Source organism: Aspergillus pseudodeflectus, assembly GCF_044049435.1.
Source record: "Aspergillus pseudodeflectus strain CBS 756.74 chromosome Unknown BJX68scaffold_12, whole genome shotgun sequence".
Classification (NCBI taxonomy): Eukaryota; Fungi; Ascomycota; class Eurotiomycetes; order Eurotiales; family Aspergillaceae; genus Aspergillus; species Aspergillus pseudodeflectus.
The window spans coordinates 699,503-722,319 of NW_027263788.1; the positions used below are offsets into that span (position 1 = coordinate 699,503).

The window sequence follows — 22,817 nt, forward strand, 5'->3', positions numbered from 1 at the left end:
AAAGGCAAAAGCTGAGGAGCGTCGTGTGTACCGACGACTATTGAGAGGCATCCTTAAAATAGAGATAAAGTTAACACCATGTTCATTCATCTCGCCTCTGCTCCCATGCGATAGTTTAATGAATACATTGCAACTCTATTCAGACGTTTGACAGCCACGTTGGCCACCTATGGGTGGCTCCTTCCTCATTATCGCAGGTGAGCGGGTGAGGAAGGCACGACCAGGAGACGCGCTTTCATATACTGTAATAGGAAGGAAAGGGTTGGCTCTTACCGATCGTCCCTTCCTTACATATTTAGAGATGGATATGGTTAATTGAGGAAGGCGCGACTGTGCGCACCCCCAGAACGAAATAGAAAGGTACCGCTAGTCACTGCACTGGGCACTGCTACTGCAGTTGACAGATCATCGATACTCCCCACCACAGTCACCCATGCTCTCAAACATCTCACGCCTCGAACTCCTCGCCAAGATCCTCTCAATCCCTGCGCAGTCCTCCTCATCCAGACACCACCCCAAACTCGCCAAATTCTCCCGGGACTGCTCACTAACCCCCATCCGGGCACCCACAATAACCGCCCCTACACACGGGAAATCCAGCACCCACCGCGTCGCCACATTCGACACGCTAACCCTATGCTTTCTCGCGATCTCGCGAAGGACGCGCAGGAGTTCCTGGAACAGTTCCCATCCTCCCCAACTGCGGATCATGGCGTAGTATTTCCGTTGACTGGGTGTTGTGGATTCACTGTAGAGATCGGGCGCTGGCTGTCCGATCCATTTCTCGGCGAGGAGACCGCCGAGGAGCGTACCGTAGGTGAGGAGCTTGATGTCTTGCTGTGCGCAAAAAGAGGCCATTTTGACTGTTGGGCGGGAGTCGATGAGGGAGAACTAGTTTCAGCGTCAGTGAGTCACGAACCTAGAAGTGAAGCGGTAGGAGAAAGGACAGACCTGAACCTGGTTGCTAACGATCTTGACGCCGCTCTCGACAACGCGCTGCATGTGCTCTGTGTCAAAGTTGCACAGACCCAGCCGTTTCACGCGCGTATCTGCTTGGAGATATTGCAGCGCTTTGATATATTGGTCGTCGTTGTACTGCCCATAATTAGTCCTGGTCCTAGATGGCGGAGACTTGTACATACAAACTGCCAATGAAACTGCAACAGATCAATCTCATTCGTATTCAACCGACGACACCGCTCGCTCACGTTTGCGCGCACGGCCTCTTCTGTGACGGTCATTGGATGGAAGATGCAGTACTTTGTCGCCGCAAACATCTTATTCGAGTATGCGCTCGAAGAACGATACCGACCCTATACTACCAGTTAGCGCAGCTCACTGGACCCAGGGTAGGGGTAATGACGCACGAAAATAATCTCCGCATCGCCATAGTGGTCTGCCATGTCAAATGCCGTGAACCCGCGCTGCACAGAGCTCGAAAACTGATCCATCATCTTCGACCGCGATGCGGAGCCCCAGGCCGGACTGGAGAGCTGCCATAGTCCGTTGAAAATACGAGGCAGTGCCTGCCCGTCCAATGTAAATGTCTCCGGGATCACCTCAGGAGCCAGCTCCGCCCGCGGAACCATGACGGACTCAGACGGACCAGGGTTTAGTAGCAAAGCCAGCGCATCACTAGCCCTTTCAAGCACAAATGGCTGCTTGCGAGTGACGCAATCCTCTTGATACGCCAGAACCGCCTGGTGGAGTTGAGTAACGGGCTCTGCCTCCTCTGCGGACAGTTCTCGTGACCCCGTGGGTGAGAGGAGTGTCTTCTGGATTGCCGTGAGTGCTTGGACGATATCGCCGTCAACGGCAGCAGTATCATTCTGAAGGCTATCGTCTTCGGATGCGATGCCGGAAAGCTGTTGCACGATTTGTCGGAGGAGTGGAAGTGCCTCGTAGCACATGCCGCATCCGACCATGCAGCAGATGCGCCGACGGAGGTCTTTGAGGGACGGTGTCGTGTATGATATCCCGTCCTCTTGCTTCGCGGTTACCGACACAGTCTGGAATTGTGACGCGGTCTCGTTCAAGTAGTTTCTCGTCTGCTCCTCAAATGCCGGTGTCGCGGCTGGCTGCGAGGATAGAACCCCGCGCATGACCGCGCGTAGACCTTCAAGCGAGAGGTTCGCGATAATTGTATCAGTCATCATGTTGACATGAGCCGTCTTCGCCTTTACACCGGCCATGTTTGCGGTTGTGCTCGGCTCTGTTCTGTCCCAATTGCGTCGTATCCAAGCCTGGGCAGATCCCAGAGTCTGACTGAATCGTCCTGTAGATGTAGATAAAGTGAACAGCTTATCAACGCCCGATACCGACCTGATAAATCCTTTTGCGCTAAATGCCGGCGTTCAAAAAGACGCCGGTGACTCCAACTCCAGCCATCCAATCTTATCCACCTCGCTGGGCGGCTGGTTCTCCACCTTCTCCAACTCCAACCTTCTCCACTCACCTGCTCGTGCGATAAGCTGGGGACGGAGTCATTGCGTTCACGGCTCAGTCGTGGCGAATGTCAAGGGTGAGATGTCGGAGAAACAGCAAGTCAAGGCATGCCTAGCATGTCGCAAGGTGAAGATGAAATGCGTGACAAGTGAAGGAGATAATAGATGTGATCGATGCGCGCGCAAGTCACTCCAATGCGTCGTTCGAGAGCACTGTCGTGGGCGAAAACCAGGAATGCGGTATGCTCTCTCAGGAGGAGGCACGCTCCCAGCATCCAATACTAATGACAGCTAGATTGGGGCGGAAGGATGGACGGAGACCTGCGCCGACGGCTCCTGGTCGAGCCAGGGCCGAATTCTTCGGTGAATCTGACTCGTTCCAACCGCAGAGTCTATTGAGCCATCAGGCGATGCAGGGCAGGTTCTCGCTTCGAAATATTCTGAGCGTTGACCATGGAGTGGAAAGTAGACCTTCAGTCTCCGAGTCGACCTCCCCAGATGACCCGGTCGTTCTCGGTCTGATAAACACGCAGGTTGCCTCATGTTTGCTGGAACAGTAAGAACATCCCATGTACAGCCCTTCCCAACATCAATCTAAGAAGGCAGCTTCATGCAAAAGATCAATCCCTACATAAGCCAACTCGACCCTGTGCTGCACAGCTTCAACTTCCTCCGCAAATCCCCCTTCTTGTTGACAACCGTCCTCGCCGCCGCAGCTAAAGCATTCGAATCCTCTCTATACGCAAGACTGAATGCCCACGCCGAGGCCCTCTTCGCGACCTGCTTCAGGCGCGGCGACAAGTCCACCGAGGTTATCCAGGCAATCCTCCTCACGACCTACTGGAAAGAGCCGAATGACACCAGGGCTTGGACATCTGTCGGCCTTGCGATCCGCATCGCGATGGATCTGGGCTGGCATAAGCTTTCGCCTTGGGCGAGTCGAAAGGATGGACTGAGTGAACTTCAGCGGAGGGAGATCCGGAATGTCGAGCGGACGTTCTTGGTTCTCTTCGTGTATGACCGCAGTCTCAGCCTGCAAACGGGGAAACCGTGGATGATCGAACGAGATGAGTTGATCGAGTCTGCCGAAACCTGGTGGCAGGATCCGCTATCCTCGCCTAATGACCAGCTTCTTTGTAGCTTTGTCGCTCTGCGTTCAGTCACGGCGGACACATTCGACCTCCTCACCCCGTCAAAGACCTCAGTTGCCCAGGTGGAGCGCCTTCTTAACATCCTCGACAATCGAATCGACTCCTGGCAGGCAAAATGGCTGACCACAGTATCTACATCAACCGGAAGTATATGCCACGTCTTCCTCATAAAGTTCTACGGCCACCACGCCCGCCTGCAACTCTTCTCGCTCCCACTCCACGAAAAACGCATCCGGACATTCGGACAAGCCCCCGTAGCCGATATCAAGCCCTTCTGGCTGAGTTTTCAGAATGCGCTGGCTATGCTCCAGCTTGTCTCTGTGTCTTCGTCGCTACTATATCTCGCCCAGGATTCTGTTCATGTTATGGTTGCTTATGCGGCGATTTTTCTGATAAAGGTACAACTTCCCTTGCCCATATTTTCTTCAACTTGTTGACGTCGAATGTGAAGATGCTGCTGTCTTCACCTCCAGCCGTAACCTCGGAGATAGGATCCACGGCGACGGAAGCGATCCGTGATGCGGCCGACACATTCGCTTCATTATCCGCGCCGTCGAACTCGAGCTGTACATATCAATCGCGGTTCCTCGAGAAGGTTCTACTCGAGTACACCCGTATCAAAAATACTCGGATGGAGGCGCCGAGGAGACGGATGCACCTATCGACCTTCCCATCTCATGCCCCCGCTCAGGCAGAGCCGAGACTATCTCTGGGCTTCATGCTCGAGGGAGACCAGATACATCCCGGGCAGCAGTTATCAATAGAACCAAATCCAGAGGTTGAGTTTGATGCGGCGAGGGATGGATTTGCGTCTTTCTTTAGAGATGAGGGGGTCTGGGATGATATTTTTGCCGTGGCGGGGTTCAATTTGCAGGAGGGTGTGTTTTCTTGTGAGACGTGATATCCCTCCAGAGGAACTGAACCTGTTTGTCTCACGCGTTATCGGGAGGTATATTCCATGGCCTTTTGTACTCTAGGCCAACTTGAGACTGTCGGCAGTCCTTGGGAATCGCACGAGGCTGAGAGTCAATATCTTTGTGTTACCATCCTTGCGAGTATGCAGGCATTGATGGACAGGTTACCTGCCTCTATAAGAGCTGGGGCTCTGTAGTACGAGCAGGACAAGCGAAGAAATCTCGGATATCGCATCCACAGGGGACAGATTTTGTCTTTGTAAAAAATCACCCGTCGCGTCCTCCGGAAGTTGAACGCGCTCTCTAAACGCGTTTTGAGATCGCAAATGCTGTGATCCAGCTATGGGTCTGACAAATTGAGTCGCAGGATCAAGATGCAATAATAATACCTCATATATTACGCTGCTGCCTTGAAGATAAATAGACCTGATAGGTTGGCCCGTGCAAGACGCGCTAAATCAAAGGAGCCCCTGAGATATGCAGAAAATGGCGGGCCCCGCGGACGCCGGGGGAACACAAACATCCGCATCGTACGAGGCTACACGATCGACCAGGAACGGTATAAAGCGCAAACTGGGTCGAGGCTCAGCACATGCTTATACCAACGACAAGAAAGGAGTCTCAAATCACCTCCGTTCCAACCCAAAATGACCCATCCCCACTCTTACTATCCAGTGGGGGTCCAGATCCCCAACTACGTCCCCAATGAATGGTCGACTCTCACTCTGGTCTCGACCTTTGCTGCTGCCTGCGTGATTGTTCTGGCCGTGACATACTCCCTCGCGACAAAGACCAATCCACGAATCTCGAAATCAGAACTTTCCAAGGTCTTCTGGTTCGCGCTATGTACCTTCTCCCACCCAACCCCAAAAGTGTTCTCCTAACAACCACAGGCGGCTCGATCCACAGCATCCTAGAAGGATACTACGCACGCAACTTCTCCACCCTTCCAGGTGAACAAACGCTCCTCGCCCAGCTCTGGAAGGAATACTCCATGTCGGACTCGCGCTACCTAACCAACAACTCGTTCGTGATGGTGATGGAAGCCATCACCGCGATATGCTGGGGCCCGGCCTCGTTCTTTCTCGCATACTTTATTGTCACGGAGAATGCACTCCGGCACCCGCTGCAGATTATCATCTCCCTGGGCCAGCTGTACGGCGATGTCTTGTACTACGGGACATGCGCGTTTGAGTTCCTGGTGTATGGGCTGGAGTTTTCGAGGCCCGAGGGGTATTACTTTTATGGGTATTTTGTGTTTCTGAATGCGTTTTGGATTGCTATTCCGACGTGTGAGTTTCGTTGTCTTTGTTCCTTTGGGGATTAAATGGATGCTGACTATAGATCGCAGTGCTTATCATTGACAGCGTCAAGGCCAGCGCGAGGGCTTTTGCGGACTTGAAGAAGGTGAAAGCTGCTGGAATCACGGTGAATGGGACGGTGAAGAAGACTCTGTGAAGTAGGACTAGATCTAATGTCACTGGTACATTCAACTGGCGGCGTTGCTTGAATTGTCTGAGTTGTAGCGCAATAGTCGTCTTGGATTTGAGCTTCACTCTGCGTTGGACTAAATAGGTAGGTTTAAACTTCTAAATATGGTCTTCTATTCTCGCCTTTTCGATCATACACCCATCAAGACTCTTTCAAAAGCCCAAAGTACAAACCCCTTACGCTCCACCTTCAACTGTCCCATTTCCTTTCCCACTTTCCATTCCATACAACCCCTCAGGCTCCTTCAAAACCCCGAAACCAAAAACTTCTTACACTCTGGCTTCAACCAACCCATTCCCTTTTCGCCATCTTCTCAGTTCCGATACATATTTCAGCTGTCCTTCGACACAGGGAAAACGGCAACCACATTGGAACACTTCTCGCCAATCCTCCTTACATCTCTGTTCGCGCCCGGGAACGTGAGTTCGCTTCATCAGAGGAAAGTAACTCCCCTACTAGGCCAGGGTCCCCTCAAGGCTCTAGCACCAGGTCCACCCGCTCAAGCCGCTCGTCCACGGACAGAATCCCCGTACCCGACGGTCTGATTGAGTAGGACCTCCTCGGGCCAGGAGGGCCCCGGGTCTTTTCGCCACCTTGCGAAACAATCGACTCGACACCCGACACCCCAAAGTGGCGAGCTCTCGCTCAGGAACCCAGCCAACCGGCACGCATCAAAGATCTTTGCACTGGCCGCTAAAGTCGCTGTTCACGTGGAGGAGGTGTAATCCTGTGGTCGCAGGTCGGAGCTCTGGAACGCGACTTACAAGCCAACCGTGTTGCTATACTGTACATTGGTCATCATAACCGTTAAGAACGAGGGGTGGATCCAGATTGCCCGTCAACATCGACGGCATAACCGGGTCACGTCGAACTAGTGGGTCTACGGTTCGATGAACCGCTGCGAATCTTTTCCTGTCAGCACGGACGCGATATACTCTGCCTGGGGAGAACGGGCTCCTAAAACTAACCGTAACATGAATCGGTCTGGGGACGGAGGAGATGGGACAGCATGTGCGGATCGGGAACCGGATTGTTGCGAATATCTGGGCAAATGGTGATAGGGCTGCAGTTGATGTGTAATTCTTTATCCCGTCCTTACCAGCCTTGCTCAAGCAGGACTACCAACTCAGAGAAATCATCGTGGAATGATGCGGCAAAGATGTCTTGTTATGTCATTGTACCTGTAGTTAGTAATCAGAGCAAGTGACTTGGAAGGACGGAGCAACTGGAAAGCACACTAAGGGCAGATATACGTGGCTTTGGCGTTGATGCGGCGCCTACAGCTATCACTCACAAACTCCGGAACCTGTTGGTTGCTTCCAAAGAGACGAAATAATTGATATATTGTTATAGAATATTTATGGAACAGTCCCCTTCCTCCTCCTCTCCGCTCTCCCACTTTAACCTGGTGGTAGTTTGTATCCGCCAGAAAAGGCATCGACCGGACTGTCGCTAGAAGGTATGTCGACAACCGGGTGGACAGGACTGCAGACATATTTCGTGACTCTTGTCCCAGCTACCATTAGCAAAGAGCTGCTAGTGCCAAAGTCGGTCGGACTCTTGAGGTCACTCCATTATACTGAGACTAGTGAGTAAGTAATCATTGCTGGTTTTTCGCTGTTGGCGATCTGGCAAGCAAACTGGACCAGCACCAGGTATATGATCGAGCCATTATCCCTTCTGGTAATAGCCACTTGTAGGGTTTATATCAACCAGAGGGCATGGTTATCGAACGTTTTTCCATTCGAAGTAGGGGTAGGTACTAGCATAATGTTTGCAAGTTAACCCTTAAATATAACGGCATAGCAGGAAAATTTAGAGGTATCATCGTTCGTCACGTCGAAATTGCAAAGGTAAATTCGGGGATTTGTGTTCATCACATATCTTCTGCACTTGGCTAAGCTCCCCCTTGAGCCAACGGAAAAGCTCGGTGAGGTCGGAAGTCGTAAACCCGTCCTGCTGTCGTACGCCAAAGGTTTTCTCAAGCTCACGACGAATGGTCTGACCGAATGGCTCCTCGCTGGCCAGACGTTTGCGTCTGCCATGCTCTGCACTCACATCGTATCCAAGCAAGACTCGGTCTAAAAGCCACTCTGGCATCAGCTGCGTGAAACCATCGTCGTACATAACACGCAGAGCCGTCGGAACGACTGCATCGACGACTTCATCCTTCGCAAGCTCTGTATTTGGAACCCCTTGGGAGTGCATCCGAAGTCGAACGCAGGTCATGAGCATTCTCCTTGATCGCTGAGCTCGTATTGAGTCCCTAGCTCGCAGGTGGCTTTGAACTTGCATCATGGCGCGGCCGCTTACAGCTAGGAACCAATTGCCATAGGTTTCCAGCGCATCCGCGATGTCCTGTGGGTCGTCATCATGGGTGTGATTCCCTGTAAGGAGGACGAGGTTCCTTAAATGCTCTCGCTCTTGTTCGTCCAATTCAATACCGACCAAGGTGGGTAGAAGACGGTTTGGTCCCTTTTGTCGTGCGTGTTCCAGATCCTGGTCAATGGTTGTTTCTCCATATGGCCGGAGAAGAAAATACATGTCTTTGGAGCCACTATCAATAGCGTGGTTGAGAGCTGTATTGTTGTTATGGTCTCGTAACTGCACAAGCTGTGGAATTAGGCCCTTCATCAGCTCAATCAGAATCCTGACTGCGTCAATTAGTCCTTTACACACCCAATCATGGAAAACAGGAATCTTGGAGCTTGGCACTCGGTATGTCAGAAAAAACGCTGGCCAGCCGCTTGTCCAGTCAGCCCAGGGCGCGTTTGTGTGGCTGACTAGAGCCGAGCTCCTATCGCCTAGAACCATGCGAAGAAACTGTAAAGCAGCGGGATCATCCACCTTGCATCCAGGTCCTTCCACTATGGCCGCGAGAAGACCATATCGCCTGTGGTCCGAAAATGGAACCATGGCCATCTCTAACAACGCATATATGACTTCTGGATCTCGTTGGCCATGGCGGATGGATTGGATTAAGGGCTCGCCGTCTAGCTCCCATCGCCTCTGTCTGAAATCGTACTGAAAGCCCCGGACGGACTCTGCCAGGTCTTCGGCAAGTCTTTGGTCGTCTTTGACAAGGAATGGGGACTTGCTGGTGCCATTTTGCCCAATAAGTGCCGCAGAGGTCTGCATGCATCTCCAAAGCAACAGCATGTAAGGCGTAGGAGAAGGCTTTCGTAACGAGCTCGGCGAGTCAATCAGCCTCTCAAACCAGCCTTTCCGAGTTGGAAAGCCAATCGCACAGAGTCCTTCATTGATATCCTTTGAAGATACTTTCTTGGATTTGGCCAGACAGGCAACAATTTCGGGATGATGTAGTGTACACGCAAGGAGTAGTGGTGATGGATTATCCGCAAAGGACACCGTGGGATCAGCGCCCATTAGCAGAAGAGCTTTGACAGACTGTAGGCATCGAGCTCGCACAGCCACATGGAGCGGAGTGCCGTATAGCTCAGTTCCAAAGGGAGGAAGCCAGGTCCGAGTTGTTCTCGGTGCGTCAACGCCGATACCCAGGGAGACGAGATCCTCAATTATCGTGCAAAGGCCATGGTCAGTCTCCTGCAATATAGGCAAGAAATGAAGTGGGGTCTCTCCTGTTGCTGAGCTATGGACGACGTTCTGTCTGCGGCCCTCTTCTATAAGCTGGCGAAGCAGTCGAAGCTGGCCATTGCTCGCAGCCGAGTTCACAAGCCGGCTCCAAACTTCATTGTAGTCCCCCCAGCTGCTGTCTTCATAGCCTCCAAGAGTTTCCATATGTTCGAGTGCCTTCCATAGAGCTGGGATTCCGTTTGCAGCAGCCACTTCATAGAACGTCCCCGAGTTGAGGGACGAAAGTAGCGACGAATATGACACAGTCACATCACATATTGGTTGACCATACTCTGAAATGTTTTCCAAAAGCCGGGTCACGCCACCTGAATCCCATGAATAGGACCTGTCCCGCGAGCCATCATGCCAGAAAAAGGGTTGGCGTCGGATAAAGTCACCATTCACTCGAACCCATTCTCGCATATGTCTGGCTGGTTCAATTCCGTCGAGCTCATCTGCTGTGCTTGTGTGTGCTGACATGCATCTGTTTTTGATACGTTTGATGACCTGAGAGACTTCGCTAGAAGCTAAAGATGGTCGACCATTGGAAGAGTAATATGACAACAGGACCTCATACAGTTCAATCAAGCAAGTCGCTTCGATATTGTCAAGTTGGGCCGCCAGATAAAGATGCTCGATAGCGGTGTTCATGTTCCGCACGACGCCATAACCTTCAGAATAGCATCTGCTGAGTATAAAGTGCAGCTCCGCATGGTTCGGTTGAATTGGCTGTTCCAAAATCTCTTGAATTTCAGAAACAAACTTCGTTTTCGCCTCCCATGATATATAATCCCAAGGGTTGAATTCCTAAGTTCTTCTTGTCAATTGCAGCGACCATATGAATGCTTTGTCACCACGTACCCAAACTAATATTGACTGCACAGCGATTCCAGGAGTGAATGGAAGGATCCTGCCTCTACGTCGTTATTAGCTTCCAACCACCTCGGAAGTGGGGGGTTAAAATACTCATCCCAAGGGTCCAGTGCCATTGCCACTACCTGCATATCTGATCTGGCTTCAGCGCGATCTCGGAGGGTGATTTGAAACATGTGGTAAAACATCGAGGTGACATTCCTGGGTAGCCCGGCAAAGGGAAGAAAGCTTAGCGCCTTCTGTAGAAGCCCGTCAAGCCCTAAGTAGTCGAAACAATCTTCCTTTGCCTCAGTGCCGGTGGTAATAGAGCTGCCCCCGTCAAGACCGTCGAAAAAGGGTCGCCCGTCCTTGAGAATTTCCCAGATCAGCAGTCCAAAGGAGAACACTTCGCATAGGGCGAGTTGGTCGGATAGGATGATTGTCTCTCGTCCCCGAATCTCCGGCGCGTTGTAGCGACTAGATCCCGGATAGGTCGACTTCCGTTTCGTCGACAATCCAAAGACCGAATGACTGAAGTCGGATATTCTAGCGATAAGGCCTTTATTCCCATTTACAAATACCAACGTGTTCAGGAGTTTGACATCTCCATGGGCAATGTCAACGGCGTGGAGAGCGTTGAGTCCGCAAGCGATATCGCGAGCAAATTGCCGTTTGAGCGAAGCTGGTACCGCGGCTTCGTTAGATTGAAGATAATCTCTCAGAGAGCCTTGCTCTGCGTACTCGACAAAGATGACGGGTATTTGCTCCATCGACCAGTCCCATCCGAGAATGTTCACAATGTTTGGGTGGCTTCTCAGAACAATATTGCTGACGACTTGGATCTCTTTCAACGCGGAAAATACCCCGCCAGCAGATGACTTTTTGGTATCACCCTTCTTTCTCAGCGTTGACCGTCCGTCGAGCTTGGCTGTCTTTAGAGCATATAGCTGACAGCTCTTTGTTGCCTGTCGTAGTGTGACTTTGAAGACGCTACCCTCTCCCAGATTCTGTATGTGTCGACTGTCCTTGTAAAGGCCGCGGATATACGCATTCTGCGCATTGGAAATGGTGTTCCGCGACCGATACGGGTCGTTATTCAGGGCGCCAAAGTCGATGGGCAGGAAACTCCATGACTTTGAGAAGGACGCTGCGTCAAGGAAGCTCATCTTGCCCGCTGTCAAGCAAAGCTTGTACGAAATTTTAGTCGACCACGTTTCTCGAACAGTTCATGCCAGCAAAGATAATTTCTGGAGAGGCGCCCATCCCATGGCAATGATTAAAATAGCTCGGCTACTCATTCCATATTTGTCTGCGGCTGCGCAGCCTGATCGTATCATCGCCACCATCTTGGCGGAGTCCAGCGCTAAACATTGCCCAGCAGGCAAGGCTTCTTGGGATGGAGGGGAAACAAGTTTCTCAACTTCACATCGGTGACGAAAGAAGCACGTCGTTGTAAGCATCAAGCAGTTATGTCGGGCATCGAAATCGCGGGCTTTGCCTGGGGTGTCGCTGTGGCCGTCGAAAGTCTGATCGAGACGTTGGTTGAGGGCATCAAACACACCACCCAATTTGGGTCGGGGATAGAACGTGCCCGGCTGGCGCTGAGTCTCGAGGCCACTTCGTTTCGCTCAATAAAACGGGTTCTCTTCGGAACGGCCGACTCGCCTACACCAGGCCACCTCTTCTCTCTGTCCGACCTCCAAACCCAGATTGACCTTCTCAACGTGCTTCGGCTGCTGAATGAGACCCTCGAATCCAAGTATTGCCTGGTGACTTCCAAATATAATGCTAGTCGTCCTTCGTTACTTACTGTGTTCGACAATTCCATAGCCTTTGGATCATATCACAATGTTTCGTTGGTGCGAAAACTCCGATGGGGATTTAGTGAAAAGGCGAAAACCGAGGGAGCAGTTCAGGAGTTGCGAATTTGGAACGAAAGACTCTTACGAATCATCCAATCGCAGATGGTTGATCAACAGTTGTCCGGACAGATTCACGCCAACAGCGGGCGAAGGACGTCTCACTACCTTCAGATACTGCAACAGACTGAAGATGCGGCCACTCTCGGCCTGATAACTGATATGCGATTGCTTAACCTCTCATTGAGCGACACTCCTGGCGTGGCGATGGTGGATCTGGAGCAGCGCGACAAGAAGAGATACAACACCGCGCAGCTCATCTCAACCAGCGAGAACAGAAGGCTTGTCAGGATCGCGAACTCCTATATACTCATCGAACATAAACCTTTCTTCTCGGATCAGGAAGGTCGCCCGTCGCAAGTCTCTTGGGAGCGAGCCAACCAGCTGGCAAACATTCTTCATGAGGATAAGCCAGAGCGTTATTGCAGTCTTCCGTGCCTAGAATTCTTCGTTGAAGATGGCCAATTCGCGTTTTGTTTCAACATTCCATCTCAGCATGAATACCGCACCCTAAGCCAGCTTCTCTCCCAGTCCAAAGTACCAGCACTGGAGTCGCGATTCATATTAGCCAGAGAGTTGAGTGCAGCACTGTCACAATTCCACACGGTGAAGTGGATCCACAAGTCGTTTCGGAGCAACAACATACTCTTTTTCCAGGACACGCAGTCGAAGGACACGACTCCTTCGTTCCATCGGCCCTATCTTTTCGGCTGGGAGTACGCACGTCCCGAGTCCGGCTTCTCAAGTCGCGTCGACGAGAAGGATGACATCGAAGAAAACGTCTATCGCCATCCAGAACAATGGGGACTCCCCACCTCCTCTTTCAATCGTCTTCACGATATCTATTCGCTCGGTGTCGTACTGCTAGAGATTGGTCTTTGGAAACCAGTCATTTCGCTGCACAGATGGGGTTTCAAAAACGTCGGTCTAGGCAGTGAGGTCAAAGATTATCTAATTGAGTCAGCACGACACCAGCGGTTGCGAGCGGCCATGGGGGAACGGTACCAAAACCTCGTGCTCAGTTGTCTCCAGGGCTCGTTTGAATTCTGTGATCCAACGATGGGAACAGTTGCGGTGGAGACATTCAAGAAGGAGGTTTGTGATCGCGCCTCAAAGTCTAAACCTGCCAAACTTATGTCTGACCTTAGGTAATCGACGTGCTCGATAGCATAATCCGCGGTTTCTTTCAGTAGTGCAAATCAACGAGCAAGGATCAAGTTGCTGAACCAGTTGTGAGAGAGATCCTTCGGTATGAGTTGACTGAGATGGATGTCGAGGTGTCAAGGCATCGCGGCATCGAGGAACGATGGAGTTTCTGTACCAAAAAGGTTGTCTCCCGCGGTTTAGTCACCCAAGAAGCAGGCTTGACTAAGATCATGTTATTGCTTCGCTCAATCATCTTCCAGGATTAGCGCCAGTCGTTATCATGGCATGTCTTTTAGAGCACGACCACTACTATATGGACTATGGGTAGGTGATGAAGGTGGAGCTTTCTCACCAGTGTATAATCAAGCTTCCATAATATATGCTAAAACACGGTATGTGCACAATAGATCCATACCTCAACATCCCAGTCTACCGCCCCTTCCCACCAGAAATATCCTGACCCAACCGATACCCGCCAACCTTCTCCCACTCGACCTTCTGCCGCGTTATAGGTAGCTGTCTCCGCAGGGACTTGAAGGCGCCCTCGGCCATCTGTCCAAATGCCTTGTTGAGCTCCTCCTGATAGTTGCGCTCGGCAGTCGTAATGCGGGAAACTATGCTCTCGGCGGTGGCGCTAGGGACGGTGATGCTGATGGGCTTTGTCGTGTTCAAGGCGACGTTGCCGTCTTCGTAGTAGTGCACGTCGACGTGGATTTTGCCGGTAATGGTGGCGGAGTCTGCCAGGGAGACCTCGTAGATGGAGCGGAAGCGGCCATTCCTGTAGATTCCGTTGTGTCAGTGGCGGTTTCCGTCTGGTCAGCTGCCCACGTACCAGAAGTTGTTAGGGGAGTAGCGGTTCGCGACGAGTAAAATGGCCACGGCGGAATCATCGGCAGTCGGGTAGACACCATACGAGGAAGACGGGTAATGTTCGCTGGCATGTGCGCTCACTGCTTTGAGGAGGGATTTTCTGAAGGGCACATTAGCCAGAAAACCGAGGAGCTTCATGGCGACAACACCACTCACATCAAATCGGCATTCTGCGACTCTAGGACATATGATTGCGCCGCAGATGCTTCCTACACCAAGCCATGCGCTATCAGCACGCGATGCTCCAATCCCGCTTCTGCAAAGGCCGGCGGTCCTCACCTGTGTAATGTGGTCGACCTCGAACGACGTCTGGCTCTCGACGTCAAAGTATCTGTTGTCCTCCAGCTTGTTGAATTCGCTCACGATAACCTGTTTCGCCCGGTGCTGCGTCAGTTCCGTATATCGAGTGCCGGACGTCGGGCTGTCGGTAGCTCACCTCCTGACTAGCTCCGGGTAGCTTCACGGTCGTCAGCTGTGACTCGTTGTATCGTTCGAATGCGGGCGCTAAGGAAGGAGTGATATCGTCGCCATCGGAGGTAAGGGCCTTGATGTCTATTTGTTGTTAAATAATGTTTTAGTGATCATGCTTGGTTGCGGTGAGACGGGGGTGTGGGGGAGGAATATGCGAGTTCGCAGACGACTTGGGAGGGCTTAATACCGGCAACGACATCGTGGAGCTATACTCAACGAGATGTTAGCTATTCATCTTCACCATGCTCCATGGGTCAAGTATACGACTGATGTACCTCGCCTGGCGGGGCACCCTCGATGAAAGAGGATGCCAGTTCAACGGTCGACGCCATAGGAATTGGTTTCCGTTTCACGGCGGAATACGTCAAGAGATCGGTATCAAGCGTTTATAAGGAGTAGACTGTGTTTTGTGAACCAGGGAGGCAAGCAAGAGTTCAAGCTAGGCAAATGAGGGGAGACCTCCGTTCTCCGTGTCAACAGGGAGCTTTGACGCGGTAGCCGCGCACGTGCAGGGAGGGACCCGCGGCTACGACAAGAGTACTACAAGACGAGAATGCGATACAAACATAGTCGGACAAGGTAGAATAAGTGTAGAATTATAATATATTCTAAATAGTGAATGGATATGTATAAGAATGTCTGAAATAATGCAATATCCCAATGTCATCATTGAGCCAAAAGACAACACGAATCGCACCAGAAGATGCTGAGCAAAACCAGTCAGAAGCAGCATGCTCCCAGAGAATCCGGCTCTCAAGCAGAAACCTGACTCCAGTAACCGAATCGCTTATTCAATGCTCATATTCATGAAGCCATCATTCGCCTCGTTCATACCCTGCATGCCAACTCTCTTCGTATTTCCAGTATGAGTACCTAGCCCGTTTCTGGCCCCATGCTCAGCCCGGTCATTGAACAGTGGTCCCGCAGCAGACTTGGACGGAGGGCCCCAAATGCTTGGTCCGTTGTCAAAGGTCGCCGGAGAGTTGGGCATGATTGGGCTACTTTGAGCGCTCATACTAGGCGAGACAGCTCTTCGTTTGAACAAGTTCGGATCGAAGTCATCCTCACGCCGCCGTTTCTTCCGTAATTCCGAAATCATGCCAGGTTGGCCTGGTAAAGGGGTTGAAGAACGAGACGCCGGTCTTTCGCCGGGCTTGACGAACTCGGTATTGTTGGATCCAAACGTTGTCGACGGCGTCATATCCATTGATATATCCTCTTCCGACACCGAAGAGGCAGCGTGTCGGCGAAGTGGCGGTGGCGGAGTACGATACCGTTCATCGAAGGTATTCCAGAAATCAGGACCACCAGAGTTTCGATGTGCTTGGTCACTGAAACTAGGTTCGTCAGGTGCAGGGACAGCCTTTTCTGGCAACTCTTCACGCACTGTCAGTCCAGCTGGCATGAATGCATTTGGTGAAGAAAAGGCGGTTAAGACGGGTGATGTCTGTGGCATATCCGGCTCGGTTTCGCGCACTTGACGGATAACTTCGGCTTCACGCTTAGCGTCACTATCGATGGGGGCGGACTCTTCCATCAGGGCAGCACGTATTCTAGCAAAAGTCTTCGTTTTCGGCTAAACAAATGGTTAGTGGAGATCGTTCATGACATGGAAGTGGTGAACACAAACCAGCAAGCTACTCCGCCGCGTCACAGCACGTCTGATAACCCCTAGTGGCCCGCTGTCAGACCGCGTTCCAGTTGGACTATGGCCGCGGAAACCTCGAGTTTCCCCTTCGTCACTCATATCCGACAGTCGCAGATCTCTGGTGCCCATGCTTAAGCTTTCTCGCCGCGAGGACGCGCTACCCCGTGGACCGAAATACCCATTTTGTCCTTCAATGCTTTTCATAACAGGTGGAGAGAGGGGTGCCGGGCTCTGCTTAGAGCTGTTCCCGCTCGCACTGCTTGAGCTGTGTCTGCTGCTGCGTCCCTTGCGAAAACGCGCCCGCTGAAAGCTCAGCAAGCTTGCTGCCGCTTGCGAATAGTTACCCATCCAATCACTACCGGGGCTGGGGACATTCCCAATGGCAAATGAATTGAAGCCAGGTGCAAGCTTCTTCGCCTGGGGTGTGTTCATTATCATGTCATCCCTGTCGCCGATCATCGGCTCATCGTCCTCTTCACTGCTGCTTGTATCGGATTCCATCATATTGACGCTGGACATTGAGCTCGAGATCGTGGCCCGATCCGCAGGGTTCGATGTCGAGAATGGCGGCATAGACGTAGACCCAGGCGACCCGCGCCGCTGGGGAATTGCTACGCCCCTGCCGCCCACTGTCGGCGACGAATCCGGTGATGATTCTGCTAGGATCGAGTGATGTAGATTTGTGCAGGCTCGTGAGAAGTCAAGGCCGCGAGACCGGCGGGGTAGGACGGATCCTGGAGAAGCGCTGTAGATGTGGGACGGATCGAGTTGAGGGGAGAGAGGGGCACGACTGGCAGGAGAGGCGGTACCAGAAGCTTTTGGCGGTAGTGATTGTAGATTCAGAGGAGGGCCATGCGTGGACGGTCGGCGGGGTGTCTGAGGCGCTGACGGGATGGCAGAGTCATCCTTACTAGATGGGCGGACTTGGCTGGCGATGGAGAGGGAGGATGGTGGCTTGGAGGCGTCCGACAGAGATCGACTTTTCGGTGAGGGACGTAATGGCGGTCCGAGCAGACTGGCTTTGTCTCCTGCAGGGTCAGTCTCGATGCCTGACTTACCCAACTCAGTCCGCTGAGACAACTGTTCGCTGAGGTTGCTCGCGAATGGGAGGGGAGGGACACTATGAGACACTGGCGAAGAGGTCGTCGATGATGCCATACTATCCACTTGGTCGATTCTTTCTCACAGTACCATCATGTAATCAATACTGAAGTGATATGTGCGATGAATGTCGTCCAGGTCGAAAGTTGGGAGTCGTGAGGAAAGCAGTGACTTTCAAACGCGATGCTAGGCGCCGCGACTTTGCGCGATAACAGCCAGTACTTTGCAGGTCAACGGCTGAATTTCCAAGAATTGCGATGAATAATGTCGCCTAGCAACGTCAATGGACGAAATGCACGTTATTTGAGACATATAGCGCGCGATCAAACGACCATTAAATATCACCACGAGATGAGTTTTGGTTGGATGCCCTTCATTATTGCCGTGGACTGACGTCCATTTTACTTGATTCGGCGACCCTTGCACTGAACTGGAGTGGCCCGCATTGCGCTGTCCTCTATTACTAAGCGTCTCATTTTAACTATATCTTCCTACCCTTTTAGGAAGGTGTATCTCGCTAGGATAGTAACCAGGCCTCGTGTGAGAGGAAAGTGCGACCTAGTGAATTTCCTACGGGAGGAAGGTGCGACAGCGAGGAAGCCGCGACCGAGGAATACTATCTGAGGCAGGAGCGACCTAACACTGCGGAAGCGGTCTAAGAAGGAACGACGAGAAGGAAGGTGCGACAGCGAACCTGCTCTTGCCATAGTTACGGGGAGAAATAGTGAGGACGCCAAAAATTTGATATAGACTCATTACTGCGTTAAACCATAGATATACCGCTAAAATCGCATCGTGCAATCAGACTAGGCTCATTGCTGTACTGAAAGGAACAACGTAATGCTCCCAATCATTGCTATCAGAAGTATCTTCCAGCTCATTCGACGTGGATAGCTTCAAAATGTTATCACGAGCTTGCCACACTTTCACAATGACCGCCCTGGTACGGGCGACACTGAGAACGCTAGACTCCGACATGGCAGCCAGAGCACGGAGGACAACCGGCCGTCCATATACTTCATTGCCGTCAGCGTCCTTCCAAAGCTCATCGTTAAGCGGGTCGAGTTCGACGGCGGCCACGAACACCGGCCATGCGAGGCCTATAAGCAGCCCTTTATCCAGCATGTCCGAAACGGTCTTCAAAATCCTTCGGACGTAACGAGCGACTATGGCTGAGGTCGGTGAGGCGTTGTAAAGCGTGCAATGCAGGTACAGCACTGCAGCGAGTCGTTTGAGCTCCGCAATTGCTCGAAGGTCTTCGTCGCCTTCATCGACATCCTGCACCAAGTCCTCCAGTTGTTTGCACAGGTTTGCCGCTTTCAATGAGAGCGTTGCGCGAGCTGAATCTGAAGCCAGCTGCCTCCTCGTTTGACTCAAGTCTGTGATGTCCGACAAGATGGCAACAAGCTCAGGGCTGCATCCCATCCACGCGTCAACATTCTGTTTATTGTGTTGCCAGTGGTCAGTTCCGAGCAGCCGGGGCTTGCCACAGGCAGTGCGACCCATGATATCTTGGAAAGCAAAGAACTGTTCGGCGAATGAAGTGACCTCGTCCGGTTCAGGCGCCATAAGTGTCTTTTGCTGCCACCTCGACCCGATCAGCTCTTTCGCACCTTTGAGATGAATTGTCCATTGCTGATCACAGTGATCGACAAGCTCATAAAGGCACATTAGCATCATGACGACTAAGATCTCAGAGTATGACGAGTGCGGTGAAGAACCAGCGCTAGATAGACTGTTCCGAAGGCCCCTAATAGCTTCGGACTTAAGGCGAAGTCCAACAGCGCTATATGTCGGGTCCGTTCGAGACCAGGTACAAGCACCGAGAGCCTGTATGGCCTTCAGAACGGTTGGCGAGGCCGTCGTACAGAACGGGATAATGATAGAAGCGAATGGAGACGGCGCACTTGCACTCGCCGTCATACGGGGGCAGACTTGCTCGATATAGTATTCAAACAGATGCCCTTGGTTGGTTCCGGATAAGTGAGGAAAGCGTGGTAGAGATAAGGTCGGTCCAGTCACTTGCACCCTGCGAGCCGGTGGAGGAGCCAGAACGACAGCGCGGTCATCGTCCGTAACTTCGACTTCATATGGGAGTTCAAGTGTATCAATAGAAGTACTGACGAAATTCCACGGCTCAACCCAAGATGTCGCGCACCATACTTGGTCATCGGACGAGACTGACGAGCTCGACGGCGACGGCGTAGACAGGTGCTTCCCAGATTTACTCCAGACACCCGCTCTCCCAAAGGCCTGTCCTCGGCTCGTAAACTCCGACTCCCACTTTAGTACCAACGGAGTCGCACAGGTAAGCCCTCGTTCCTGACATCGCGTGCAAACCGGCTTCTTGGTATCACAGCGGACCCGACTCGCCCGGCACTCGGAGCATCCCTCGCGACTACGGGTCTTCACTGGACCCGCGCGGTCATTGGCCTTTCGACGTGACATTCAATAGAATATGCAGCGTAAGATTGTTTCATTGCATATATTGACAGTGGAGACGACCCTTCCTCAAATGAGGGCAGAGAGCATCGTGGTGAAAGCAAGATTGAGGTTGAAAATCCGCGGGTGGCGAGAGGTGGGCCCAGGTTAGTGCCTGAGGCAGAAACTACACGATTTAAGGCCGCCCTACACAAAAGAGTCTAGGCTTGTCTATCTTCCGTTCCTTTTATTTGTTGAGATGAGATTTTTGTGAAATGATATTGATTTCAATTTTACGCTAACAAGTTTATACTAGTATCTATGCAATTTGCATTCTAAAAAAACAGCTATGTTGTTGGATGTGATCTGATGTAGAGTGAGCTGCAATAACATATATCTTGGTCAATGATTCACAACTTGCACGTAAACTAAATCCAGAATCACAATTCATGAAACTCTAGAAGATACGCATAATATATGTATCCGATATACTGGACAGATTGCCCAACAAAAAACGACCTAAGCACTAATATCTCTAGCAATAAACTTTGTTTTGAAGTTATACTGCCTGACAAACCATGCATTCCACAATTCCCACTCTTGATCCGGATGCGCAAGTTGTATCTAGTACACATCAGTAATTGTTCAATTTAGACATCCACTTCCAAAGGAAAGGAGAACATACATCAAACCGCCTCAAAAAGCTCGGCACGAGCTTATAAATCTCCATCAGTGAGATATTCTTTCCGATGCAGGTCCTCGACCCAGATCCAAACTGGAGCATCATGCCGTTCATCGTCTTCAACTTGTCCGCCGACGTAGTCAACCATCGATCGGGGTTGAACTTGTCGACATCAGGACCGAAAATCTCTTCGTTGCGGTGAATGACCCAAGGCGTACATCCGACGATTGTACCGCCTGGGATGAAGTGACCGGAAATATCGATTCCGGATGCTGGAACGACGCGCTCGAGGTGAAGGCCTGCTGCTGGATGGATGCGGAAGGCCTCTTTGATGCAGGCGTCGAGGAAGGGGAGTTTCTGGGACTCAGCCCAGGAGACAAGGCCAGTGGGTCGGTTGACGAGCGTTCCGTCCTTTACGGCAGCATCGAGCTCTTCGCGCAGGCGTTGCATGTATTGTGGGTTCTTGAGGAGGTAGTAGAAGACAGCTGCGAGGCTGATGGCGGTTGTTTCGGACCCGGCAAAGGCCATGGAGACGGCCATTGTGAGGATGCGCTTCTCGGTCATGAACTCTGGGCGATCCTTGCCGGCTTTCATGAACATGGTTAAGAGGTCTCCCTTCTGGGTTGTGGGGTTGGTGATATCGGCCGACATGCGCTCTTGCATGCGTTGGCGGGCAAAGACCGCGACCGGGTGGGAGTTATCTGCGATTCCCCATTTCTGCAATGCGTCGAAGATCGGGTTCTTCCAGAATACTTTATCGAGCCAGGGCATTTGGCCGATGGGTGCGGAGTAGTCGAAGATCCGCGCAAGAGACTTGATGATGCCGTCTATGTCTCGGTTTTTCTCAATGAAGCCGTGGCGCTTGCTATATGTGATGCTGCCGATGACGTCGAATGCAAAGAACTGGAGCCAGCGTGCAAAGTCACATATTCTCCCACTGTTGGCGAACAATGTAGCTGTTTGGTCGAGAAATATTTCGACCGTTTCGTTCACCATTGGTTCGTATTGTACGAGGGAGCTCATTGAGAAAGCATGGTTGACGGAGCGGCGGAGGTTCGCGTGAAAGCCTTCGTCAAGGGTTGAGAAGAGAGATGGTAGTGGCTCGCCTTTAGAGACAGTCATTTGGACAGGATAAAATTCTGACTGTTGGGTGTCAGAGTGAGAAATATTATGTTCAAGGGGAAGCAAACCTTGGTGAAACCTTTATTCAACCCATATATCACCTTGATAGCACTCGGAGAAGCGAACGATAGTGTGTTGGGCCCGAGTCTAACCACATCGCCATACTTCCTATGCAACGCATTATGAGTTATGTCTGGGCGCCGTCCATGGACATCTAAGAATCGCCAAAGGTCCGTGAACTTGGCCATCACGGGGCCAGGATAGCGATGAAGGCCATTATGAAAGTACTGCTGTAAGAGGTATAGCAGCAACAGAGAAGGAAATAAGTAGATGACGTAGTCTGAGGCTTTGAGCCCAAGAATGTCTGACACGAAACCCATATTGTGAAGATGTTCAATGGAAACGATAGATGTGACAGAAGCAGATGTTTCGTCAATTATAGTCTCATGGCGATCTCCTCTGGAAGATTCCGATAGCAGTCTACAGTGTCATCACCGAGAGGCAACGAAGTTGGACAGCACCCTCAGTGGGACATCGGCAGTTGAGGATGCTAAGAACCGATGGATTCAGGCTATCGTCAATGACTAGCAAAGCCAGTCAGTAACCCTTCGGTTCCGCAGATCAGCCAACAGTCTTCGGGTTCGCGCTTCATACCTTCGGAAGATTCATTCCCTACAGAAATCGAGGAGTGAGAGTCGCACGGTACTCCCAAACCTATTCTCCGGCATGTATGCCGAGAGGGTTGGAGACGGAGTGGTGTACAAAATGCGGAGATGGGGTTCCCCGCAACAAGGGAGCCATTTGGTGGGGCTTTCGACACAGCGTCTTCCTGATAAATCTTGAGCTGATGCTGACTCCACAGGAGGATCGCGCTGGTCTTTTTGGTGGACGGCCAGAGGCGCTTTCGTCCCCGTGGCTCCGGCACGACGAGCCTTTGATCTACCGGAACCCACAATCCTCCACTTACCCTAAGTCTCGCAGCTGCGGATGT

The 22,817-nt window shown here is 51.7% G+C and overlaps 7 protein-coding genes across 7 annotated transcripts; 3 read left to right on the top strand and 4 right to left on the bottom strand.

The window, feature by feature from the left end:
- Positions 1 to 100: 100 nt before the first annotated feature.
- Positions 101 to 2,359, bottom strand: BJX68DRAFT_40766 (aldo/keto reductase). Its single transcript, XM_071049128.1, has 4 exons — positions 1,368 to 2,359; positions 1,143 to 1,313; positions 952 to 1,095; positions 101 to 891 (listed from the first exon to the last, which is right to left on the bottom strand). Exons 1-4 carry the CDS (start codon positions 2,190 to 2,192, stop codon positions 406 to 408), a joined length of 1,626 nt encoding a protein of 541 aa, XP_070901374.1. The 5' UTR covers positions 2,193 to 2,359; the 3' UTR covers positions 101 to 405.
- Positions 2,360 to 2,526: 167 nt separating this feature from the next.
- BJX68DRAFT_264947 (Zn(II)2Cys6 transcription factor) lies at positions 2,527 to 4,496 on the top strand (the record flags this gene model as incomplete). Its single annotated transcript, XM_071045098.1, has 4 exons — positions 2,527 to 2,684; positions 2,740 to 3,000; positions 3,051 to 3,993; positions 4,047 to 4,496. The coding sequence occupies 4 exons, from the start codon at positions 2,527 to 2,529 to the stop codon at positions 4,494 to 4,496; spliced, it is 1,812 nt and encodes a 603-aa protein (XP_070901375.1).
- Positions 4,497 to 5,039: 543 nt separating this feature from the next.
- BJX68DRAFT_40789 (EXPERA domain-containing protein) lies at positions 5,040 to 6,118 on the top strand. The gene is made up of 3 exons (XM_071049129.1): positions 5,040 to 5,355; positions 5,403 to 5,801; positions 5,861 to 6,118. The coding sequence occupies exons 1-3, from the start codon at positions 5,157 to 5,159 to the stop codon at positions 5,965 to 5,967; spliced, it is 705 nt and encodes a 234-aa protein (XP_070901376.1). The 5' UTR covers positions 5,040 to 5,156; the 3' UTR covers positions 5,968 to 6,118.
- A 1,251-nt stretch (positions 6,119 to 7,369) lies between these two features.
- BJX68DRAFT_233035 (uncharacterized protein) lies at positions 7,370 to 9,722 on the bottom strand. Its single transcript, XM_071039580.1, has one exon. The coding sequence runs from the start codon at positions 9,385 to 9,387 to the stop codon at positions 7,825 to 7,827; it is 1,563 nt and encodes a 520-aa protein (XP_070901377.1). The 5' UTR covers positions 9,388 to 9,722; the 3' UTR covers positions 7,370 to 7,824.
- Positions 9,723 to 11,876: 2,154 nt separating this feature from the next.
- On the top strand, positions 11,877 to 13,857 carry BJX68DRAFT_233037 (uncharacterized protein). Its single transcript, XM_071039581.1, has one exon. It carries the CDS (start codon positions 11,916 to 11,918, stop codon positions 13,515 to 13,517), a length of 1,602 nt encoding a protein of 533 aa, XP_070901378.1. The 5' UTR covers positions 11,877 to 11,915; the 3' UTR covers positions 13,518 to 13,857.
- BJX68DRAFT_233040 (F-actin-capping protein subunit alpha) lies at positions 13,858 to 15,293 on the bottom strand. The gene is made up of 7 exons (XM_071039582.1): positions 15,128 to 15,293; positions 15,040 to 15,058; positions 14,818 to 14,933; positions 14,661 to 14,750; positions 14,538 to 14,590; positions 14,344 to 14,481; positions 13,858 to 14,289 (listed from the first exon to the last, which is right to left on the bottom strand). The coding sequence occupies exons 1-7, from the start codon at positions 15,182 to 15,184 to the stop codon at positions 13,941 to 13,943; spliced, it is 822 nt and encodes a 273-aa protein (XP_070901379.1). The 5' UTR covers positions 15,185 to 15,293; the 3' UTR covers positions 13,858 to 13,940.
- Positions 15,294 to 15,639: 346 nt separating this feature from the next.
- Positions 15,640 to 22,206, bottom strand: BJX68DRAFT_254137 (uncharacterized protein; the record flags this gene model as incomplete). The annotated part of the gene is made up of 6 exons (XM_071042845.1): positions 15,640 to 16,428; positions 16,483 to 17,681; positions 18,513 to 20,034; positions 20,596 to 20,646; positions 20,708 to 21,847; positions 21,895 to 22,206. 6 exons carry the CDS (start codon positions 22,204 to 22,206, stop codon positions 15,640 to 15,642), a joined length of 5,013 nt encoding a protein of 1,670 aa, XP_070901380.1.
- Positions 22,207 to 22,817: the final 611 nt, after the last annotated feature.